General features: G+C 40.8%; 1 protein-coding gene across 1 annotated transcript; it reads left to right on the top strand.

The window, feature by feature from the left end:
* The first annotated feature begins 274 nt into the window (after positions 1–274).
* On the top strand, positions 275–9,251 carry SRI (sorcin). Its single transcript, XM_037385550.1, has 8 exons — positions 275–544; positions 1,700–1,783; positions 5,112–5,181; positions 5,891–5,934; positions 6,966–7,113; positions 7,273–7,386; positions 7,852–7,910; positions 8,555–9,251. Exons 1-8 carry the CDS (start codon positions 494–496, stop codon positions 8,579–8,581), a joined length of 597 nt encoding a protein of 198 aa, XP_037241447.1. The 5' UTR covers positions 275–493; the 3' UTR covers positions 8,582–9,251.
* Positions 9,252–9,698: the final 447 nt, after the last annotated feature.

Genomic DNA, 9,698 nt, shown 5'->3' with positions numbered 1-9,698 from the left:
GTTCACAGTGAGCACGTTCGGTGCGCCGGGCTGCCCGCCGCCGCTCGCCCGGGGCACCCGCGCTGTGCGGTTGGTTACCGCAGCCGCTGCCGCCTGCCGGGCGGCCCGAGCCCGCTCCCTGCTCCCCGCCGGCCCCGCGCCTGACGCTGCCGCCTCCGCCGCCCGCGGCGCAAACTTCCCGCACCCAGCCCCAGCCCCGCCGGCAGCGACGCAAAACGCAGGGGAAGGGGCCGCCCCGCCCAGCTACTGCGGGGCGGAAAAGGCGGCTCCGGGCCGTCGGCCCCTACCACTACGATCGGGGGCGTAGGGGGTGTCAGCTGCCGACGCCACCGCCTTGCACTGCCCGGCTGCCACCGGGGCAGCCGGTAGCCCCGCACGGGTGACAGCGCTTCCAGCCCTTTCCAGAGCCCGCGGCCCGTCGCGGTCCCCCCTTCCTGGACGGGTGGTTGCGCCCGGGCGAGGCCGGCCTGGCGGGGGCAGCCGCCAGCCGAAGATGGCGTTTCCTGGGCAGCCGGCGCCCTGCGGCGGTTTCTACCAGGGCGGGGTGAGCGGCGCTGGCGGCGGGCTGAGCCCGGGCGGCGGGGGCTGGCGGGGCGCGGCCGCGCTGAGCCTGGGCTCGGGGCCGCCGCGGCGGCGGGGCAGACTGGCTGAGGCGGGGGCGACGACCCCGAGTGCGGGGCAGCCCGTTCCCTGCCTTCCCCCCGCTCCCCGCGCCCTGCCGGGGCCCTGAGGCGCCCTCCGGGCTGTCCCGCCAGCGGTGAGGGGCGCCGGCCTCGCTCCCCCGCCGGTCCGCTGTGGCCCTGCCCGACGGCCGAGCGGCCGGCAGAGTTGGGGCGGCGCGACCCTCGCCCCCGGGCGCTCTGAGGCGGGAGCACGTTCCGCCGGGGCGAGGGCAGCGGCGGCTGCGCGGCGAAGCGGTGAGCCGGGGGGCCCGGCCCGGCCCGCCCGCGGGAGAGGGGAGGCAGGCGGCACACGGCCGGTGGGCAGGGCCCCTGCCGGCGGTGTCGCTGCCCGAGCCGGCTCCCCACGCCGTGCCCCGAGCGAGGTCTTGTGCCCGACACCTGGCGTAAAGCTCTGTGTGCTGGGGGGGAGGTAAAGAGCAAAGCGGCTCAAAGGGGAAGGTGCACCTGGTCAGCTCCGGCTGCCTCCTGCAGGCGCATTCTTCTCAGTTAATGTCGGGTATACACTCCGTTACACAGGTGGCTGTTTCAACTCTGTCGGACAGGATTAACTTCTGTCATTCCATGATTTTCAGTTAATATTTTTTTAAAAAATTACCATGCTTAATGCATATTCTTCCAAGTATTTTCCCTAAAGATCTATCTTGCTCAACTTTTCTGAAGTGGAAAGAAAAATCTGCAGAGCCTTAGTAGTGGTTATTTTCATACCTCATTTTCTGCAAGTAGTAGACGAAAATTCCTTGATGAGATACACCATGCTGCATCTAGCTCAGTGGATTGCTCCTTTGCAAGGTTTTACACAGATCTGCTTATAGTAAATGAGTATATCAATACCAAGATTGTGTCTTTTTTTTTTTTTTTTTTTTTTTAATAAGGAAGTTCCTTTTTGGTTGGTTTCACGTTCTTTTGCATGGTGTGTATATAGAAACACAAGTTGATTCTTAAGTACAAATATTGCAGTTTCTTAACAGTTAAATGAATCACTGATTTAAAATTTATTTTCTTCTTGATTTCTGAAGTATGGAGGAGCTCCAGGAGGACCGGCATTCCCTGGACAAGCTCAGGATCCTTTATATGGTTATTTTGCTGCAGTAGCAGGGCAGGTAAATTTCTGTTATTTATTTGTTGTTATTTCTTGTATTATTATCTTTTTTCTGGGAAATAATTTCTGCATTACCTTTTGGAAGGAGGAATGCCTAGTACTTTTAGTAAGGAAAACTTGTTTCAAGATTTAAAAACAAAAAACCAAAACGGAATGGTTTTACTTAGCCTATCTTCTATATATAGCTGTATAGCTATACTATATAGCTATATATACACAGGAACTATACTGTTCAAATAACGCTGTTAGTTTCTCTATAGAGTGCGTGGGGGTGTGTGTACATGCGTACATATATATATACACACACATTTGTGTGTATGTACATGCTACAGTTCCTGTCGTAAGTATATACAGGAACTATATAGTTACAGGAAATGTTGTAACTGAACTGTGGCTCAGCTCTGGGTTGGAGAATGCTGTCACCTTCAGGAGAAAGAAGCCAGAAACAATGGGAAGCATGGGCTGTGGAGATGGCCTGGCTAAGAACAAGAAATGCTAATGATATCATTGGATGATGTTAATAGACTTAATACATTCACACATGGAAAAGCAGTCTTGAGTTGTGCCAATATCTGGGTTTGCCGGTAGGATGGAGTGATAATTCTTATAGAGGAAATGGCATTTACAACTTTGATTTAGGCCTTTCTTTTTTCTTCCCTGTCATTATGCACTGCATTTTTAAGTTGTTGCCTGTAATTTTGTGTCGTGTATTGTTTCTGTATGATTATGAATGTTACTAGAAATAAGTAGTTATTGAACTATATTGCAAAGTTTAGGAGCAAATAAGTTAGGTTTATTGAGCTGAGGTTCTGCCTTTGTTGGCCATATGTATAGCTATTTATTACATGCTTCTAGGGGGTGTGCATATCTAAAATCTCTGCTCCTGGATCTGTTATCCATAGGTAGACATAACCATGACAGGAAAGCGTAAATTCAACAGTTGGCTGATGTTTAATTTCCTGGTTTTAAGACTGTGGTTGGGTTGGCTTTGTTCTCTACATTATTCTTTTGAATAAATAATGCATCTTACAGCCTATATATTACTTCTTTAACATTGCTTATGAAAATATGCAGAGCAAGTGTTTTCTTAGTAAAGGAGAACACTGGAATGACCTTGTGCAGTGAGGCAGGCCTCTCTGTTAAGGTGGAGCCCAAGCTAAATTCTGCCGAATGTGCTGACAGTTTGCCTGCCAGCTGAGATGCCTCTGAATCCAGGTGCCACCTGGACATGTGCCAGGAATCATCAGTGGAACCAGTGCTGGAAAAATGAGTAAGTTCCTGCTGTAAAGAGGAAGGGTGGTAACAGCAAATGAGATGCAGCGCAGTGAAGAAGAGGTGACAGGAGCTGAACCTTAGCAAGGCGTAGACCATCACCAGGCTTCTCAAGTGAGGCATGGTTACTGAAAGCTGGGAAACTGAAAGCTAATGGATATGATCAAGTTAGTGCTTAAAGAGCACTTTGGTACTCTTAAATACTTTATATTCATAGAAATCATTCATTATTGAAATAAACTGGGTAGCTTTTGAAATGTTATCCTTGGAATTGGAGGAGTCAATTTCAGACACCAGTGGCTGTGTGGAAGTAAAAACCCTATAAGGAGACCGTGAAATGTGACAGGTAACTTACCAGTTGCTTTTATAGCCGTCCATGCAAGTCTGTGAAAAGCCACACCTCACAGTTTTCTCTAAGTATGTACTGTAGAATTTGTAAAGTTTTTGGTTATGGTTTGCTGCTCACTGTGTTGGGTTTGTGCCTAAATAATATGTAATGATATCTCTGAGCTTTCTTGGAAGTAGTTTACAACAGAGATCTTGTCTTAGATTTGAGGAATTAGTTTTCTTTGTTTACAGGAGAAAGTAAAAAGTATTGTTTCAAATCTTTATTCAATTAATTGAGTCTGCCTTTGTAGGAAGTAATAGTTTTCTTTTTTTCAGTCTGTTTGAAAAGCCCCTACACTTTAAGTTCTACTTTAAAAAAAAAAAAAAAAAAAAAAGCCAGGCATCTTTTTGGTGATGTTAATCATGATTACAAATTGTGCTTTTCTGTATTCCTGCCCATTTTCAAATTACGCAGATCCTGCCTTTGTTTCAGAAAGTAAAAGGCCTTTGAAGAGATTTGCTGCTTAACATGCATGGCTATTTAAAATCTTTATTTTTTCTTGGTTTTTTTTTTTATTTTCCTGTGAATATTAATTTCACATAAAATCAAAATGTTGTTGCTGTTTTTTCAGACCTTGTCAAATGTCATTCAATATAACTAGTTTTTCCTATAAATAATGATACCTTTTTTCTGAAAGTTATCTGGCTGTGCCATTCCCACCATGCCATGTAGTAGCATGTGTCTGTTCTTACAGCAAAGAAGAAAAAAATGCTTACTAGATTTAAAAACATCAGGAAAACACTGAGGCAAATAAATTTGTTTCAAATCTAAAGCAAGTCCCTTTTCACTATTTAATGCTTTACAAAAGTGACATCATTTTTTGTATCTGCAGATACAATGTTCCATCCTTGAATGAGGTTAAATTACACTCAAACTCTTTGTGAACTGAACTTTACATTGGGTGTGTGAGTTATGTGACCTAGAATTCCAGCTCCTCTTTTGACAGCTCATTGCTTTCCATGAGTTGGCCGTTGTTTTCTCTATTTGGCCCTGAGCAGGATGTGTTGGAAGTGAGTAATTTTCCAAACCTTGCAGATAGGTATCTTTTCTGGGTTGGTTTTGTTTATTTTTTTCTTTCAGAGTTCTTTGCTTTCTGCTTTTGTTTGTTCTGCTAACTTACTATTCAAAAAGAACGCAGGAGTTTTTAGATTTGTAGTCTTAAGGCTGTCTTGAGAAGAGAGTATGTGTGATCTTGGTTCCAAGTTTCCTCCTGTAGCAGTGAGAACATAAACATATGAACTAGAGTGACTGCAATACTCACTAAGTAAAATTTAGTATTTTAAGGAAAGCTGTCTTTCTGTTCAAAATTTTGCACCTTGGTTTCTATGCAGCTGGCTCTCAAGTATGTTACCAATATTTGATGTGGGTTTGTTGTTTGGGTATATATTTTTTTTAAGTAAAGCTTGGAGCAAACCTGCCAATCCTGTTTATTTTTTAGTACATAGTTAGATGGGAAAGCTAATGCATATTGCAAAAATGTCAACTAAAGAAATGTCATTACAGATACGGGTTATAAAAGTCAGATTCTGTCATACGGCAGACAAATAATTGGTTTGTTTTTTGAAAGGGTAACTAATTTAATGCCACTGAAAAGGGAGTGGGTACTGGGAATAATCAGCCTGGAAGAGGGAATTAAAACAATAGCTGATACATCTTCTGTTATCGAAAGGATGGACAAATAGATGCTGATGAGCTACAGAGATGTCTCACCCAGTCAGGGATTGCAGGAGCATATAAACGTAAGTTAATGATTTAAATTTAAAAAAAAAAACACAAACCATCAAAAAAACCCAGTCCTAAAGCATACTAATTCTTCTGCTGTCTACTAGAAAACACTTACAGTTGTGCCTTCTGCAGAAGTTTGGGGTTTTTTTATTTGCATGGTAAATGGGCTTTCTTTCCATATGGACTTACTTTGAAACGTAAATTCTCTGTCTTCAGTTCTGTGCATGTGGGACTTCCCTTCTCAGCCTCCTTAGTTCCCCACTGCTGAGCTGTGCAGTTGGAGAAGTGTTTTGTTTTGTAATGGACAGCCAATTCTTTAAAAGGTGTTTTGCAATTGAGCTTTGATATTGACCAAAAAATTATGTGGCAGGACTCATTGTCGGGATACATAGTGCTCAATTTTCAAAATCAAGCTCCTTTGAGTAAAACTGGCTTACTCAAGTGGTAAAATACAAGTGACCACTTTGACTGAAACCCAAAACCTTTATGGATCGAGATGAGAGCAAATTAATTTTAGATGTAACTTGAATTGCCTCCAGGTTGTCTGCTGTCAGTTTTTCTGACAAGTAGTGGTGAAAAGCTCTTACTTGGATCAAAATATGGTATGGCTGTATACAGTGGAAGCAATTATTTAATATTATTAGTATATAATATAAAACAATTAAAAATGTTACATTTAGATGAAAAAATTATCTTTTTGATATGGTCTCTTTTTTTAAACAGCTTTCAACTTAGAGACTTGCAGACTCATGATCTCAATGCTGGATGTATCCTTTACTATGAAATGTAAAGATTTTTGCATTATGTAAGCAAAGATGAGAGGGTGCCAGAATTTGGGAAATGCTTTGTAATTCCTATTCAGCCCTTACTTAATAAGTATTATGATCATTATGACTGGGGAACTACAAAATTCCATTCTTATTCCTTTTACAGGATGAAATAATAATAAATGAGGCTCTCTGTGACTGATCTTACAAGTGGTATCCCTGTAAGCATAGGGGACTTTCTCCATTGAATGTACGAAGAGTCAGGTCTGGCAGCCTAGAATAGAATTTTAGGCAGACCGCCCATTATGCCTTTCAAATTGGACTTTTCTAGGCCTTCCTAATGAATTAAGCATTTCTACTACACAGCCTGAATACAGTCTAAGGCCCCCCTAAATCCTGTTTCCTGAATTAATCAGGTTGAATATCTAATGGAATGGTATATGGCATTCAGCAGTAGGACCTATGGAAGACTTAAGTATACTGTGCAGGGTTGGAATCTTTGGAGTTCGTTTAGCCAAAACTTAAATTGTCTTGTTCAAAAGTTTTGCTGTTTTGTTTTTTGTTTTTTTTGGGTTTTTTTTAAGTGGAAATGAAACTGGAAGGGCTGTTAACTCTCACCTTGAACAAACTCACTTAAGAGTGCGAGAGAACTGATACTCTTCCTTTTTCCCTTGGCCAGTATTTTTATTTTGGATATGTATTTTACTGGTAAAAATTACATTGTGGCAGGCAAAAGAAAAGTGTGTAAACTAAGTTAAATTCACAAAGAGCAAATAGTTTTATCAGGTTTCACTGAGAAGTGGGGAGAGCAAGTTCTCTGACCTTTGGTTTTAGTTAGTAGTGTTATCTCTGTCTGTACTGTGGGATGCTTTAGTTAGTTTTCTACCAGGAAAAAAAAATAAATTCTTAATATGGACCTTCAAGAGAGAGTTTTTAACTACAGATGATAAAAATAATACAAATTTCCTTTGAAGAGAGGGCTTTTCTTATCTTTTTTAAGTTAAGAAATGTTTTCTTAGCTTTGGAATCAGAGGGATATGTCTGGCACGATGGGATTTAATGAGTTTAAAGAACTCTGGGCTGTGGTCAATGGCTGGAAGCAACACTTCATGAGTTTTGACAGCGATAGTAGTGGTACAGTGGATCGTCAAGAACTGGAGAAAGCCTTGATGAATATGGGTAAGCTGTGAAATGTTCTTGCTTCTGACACTTGATTTACAGCATTTCCCAGTACCAGTTATCATCCTGCAGTAACTGACATGATATTTCCAATTAAAAATGTGTTAGATTCTGTTAACTTACATGTCTTTTCAAAACAGGCTTTTTATTTTCAAATAGGATTTAGACTGAGCCCACAGGCAGTGACTGCAATCACAAGGCGATACAGCACTCACGGAAAGATTACATTTGATGATTACATTTCCTGCTGTGTGAAACTGAGAGCTCTCACTGGTATGCCAGCTTATAGCCTTGTTACTGTCATCGCCATAATATATTTTTATTTAATAAAATCTGATTCCTCATCTCAAGTTCAACTTTAACTTTTACATACCAGAAAATAGGTTTCTTTCAATGGAGTTTATGAGCAGAACTGTAACAGTTACAGATTATGATTTTTTAAATCCCCATTGAAAAATGGACTTAAAACTAGTGCAGGGTTTATTCCAGAGACTAGAAGAGTAATGTTACCAAAATTGGGAAACTGTATTTATTAAAAGAACATAAAGGGTTGTATATGATAAATATAAAAATTAAGAACAAGAAATTAAATCTTGGGACGAATTGCAGTGTTCGCATGAGTTCTCATTCATGTGACTTGGGGAATGTTATGAAAATACTATGCATTTTTTAAAAAATTGATTAACTGTAATTCTTCTTACCTGGTTTCTGTTTTGTTTTCATAATGCATTTTTGCAGAATGTTTTAGAAGAAGGGATACATCTCAGCAGGGTTTTGTGAACTTCCAGTATGATGATGTAAGTGAACTTTAAGGTTTTAGTTAAAATACAGGGCAAAGAAAAACTTAAAACTGAAGGCAAACAGTTATGATTTGAGTTTGTGCCTCTCTTCCCTATGCTTATAGTGTTACTGAGAGCACAAAGGTTCTGGGATTTGAGTGTTGTCTCAAAAAGTTCTCAGTTCTCACATATTTTAGAGAGTTCTGTAAAAGGTTGTTGTGCATTTTTGTCTGGATTTCTTACCAGCATGGTTCAAGAAGATTTAGGAAGCTACATCACTTGCTAGCATCACTTTCTGCAACATTTTTATTTTGTTTGTTTGAAGGCTTGGTAGGCATTTTCTCCAGGAAAGGCTGGGGAGGTGTGGTGGGAACAGACACAAGTCACACTCAGTTAGGCTTGTAGGTCTTGGCTTCCTGGCTGTATCTGTGCAGGAAAAGGAGAACACTAAATTCAAGTATTTCTGGGAGGTTTTTTGTTGTTATTAAGGAGATACTTTCTTTTATATAACTCTTAGCTAATTCTCATATTTAGTTTCAAAGCTTTATTGTTCATGGACAGAATTTGTTTACAGAAAAGGGTAGTGACAATGGGTATTTTAGGAGAAAAAGTGAACACTTGTTCTTTACCATGCATCTAATAAGTGGTTATTCTGTTTTCAGTTCATACAGTGTGTTATGAGCATCTAAATCAAAAAGAAGCTAGCCGGGGATGATCATGATTAACATTCCAATCTGTGTTTTGCTTTGCCAAATCTTCCAATGATTGTGTATCTCCGTATTGGAAATGGCATATTTTGTGAAGGTATCACTTTACATACTTGCATTTTTTTAGTTTTGACAATGAATATAATCTACTAGTGTACTGTTGTCTTTTAACTTCCAACCTGTGACTTAAAGATGTTTTTATTTTCATAAACTTGCAATTCACTCTGTATAATTCAAACTATGCAGATACTGTAATGTGTTTAATTTCTTCCTGTGATTCACTAAAACCAGGTTTTGGAGTGCAGCTTAACTTTTTCTATCTTAAACAGTGTCATGCATATGACATAAGATGATACATGCTCTTTTGTCTTTGACAGCATAAGATAGATGTACAAACTGAAAGAGCTTTTGGAATGGTCATTTTATGCTGATCTGGTAGAAGATCAGTAAGTTTGGGCTGCATATTTTTGACAGTGAGCTATTTTAAAGATGGAAGTCTGTGACACCATGCAGAGTGTAAGACTACCTGTTAGAACTTCTCATAAACCAAAACCTCTTCTAGGAGTGTGCTTTTGTATAGGGGACTTTTGTTCCAGTAACATGCTTGCTCTGTTTGTGTCACTATATAAAACGCTTTTAAACATACAAAACCTATGCTGTGTCGATTCATACTTTAACTTTTCCTTTAACAATGAACTAAGCTGCCACACTTCAGTTATGTGTAAATTACTATTTCTGTCTTCTCCACTTTAAACCCTGAGAAGTAGCCTTCTTGCTTCTGTATGCCAACTGATGCACAAGGGCCAAAACCCACTTCAAAAAATTCTTGCCAGATTACTATTTCAGATCACAGCAGCAATTACCAATGCTGTAGAATTTACATAAAAGCAGATACAGAAAGGCAAAGACTTATTTTGCCTGAGATTTTTCAGGAAAAAACAGGGGAGTATTGTTTGGTGGGTTTTTTTGGTTGTTGGTTTTGGTTGGGTTTTTTTGAAAGGAAGATTGATGTTGTATGGAAGAAGGAGCAGCATAACTGTATGTAGTTCAGACTTTTTTCCAATGAAGTGAGTTAATGAAACTTTCATTAATTTTGGTC

This window comes from Falco rusticolus, chromosome 4, assembly GCF_015220075.1.
Source record: "Falco rusticolus isolate bFalRus1 chromosome 4, bFalRus1.pri, whole genome shotgun sequence".
In the NCBI taxonomy this organism is placed as follows: domain Eukaryota; kingdom Metazoa; phylum Chordata; class Aves; order Falconiformes; family Falconidae; genus Falco; species Falco rusticolus.
Note: the sequence above shows the minus strand (reverse complement) of the source record. Positions and strands in the feature narration are given on the sequence as shown.

What these genes read in the sequence shown, in the direction of transcription:
- SRI (XM_037385550.1), top strand. Translation starts at nt 494, where the DNA reads ATGGCGTTTCCTGGGCAGCCGGCGCCCTGCGGCGGTTTCTACCAGGGC. An exon ending in TTGCTGCAGTAGCAGGGCAG is followed by an intron (nt 1,784 to 5,111) that starts GTAAATTTCTGT and finishes TGTTATCGAAAG; the next exon opens with GATGGACAAATAGATGCTGA. An exon ending in GAAACTGAGAGCTCTCACTG is followed by an intron (nt 7,387 to 7,851) that starts GTATGCCAGCTT and finishes GCATTTTTGCAG; the next exon opens with AATGTTTTAGAAGAAGGGAT.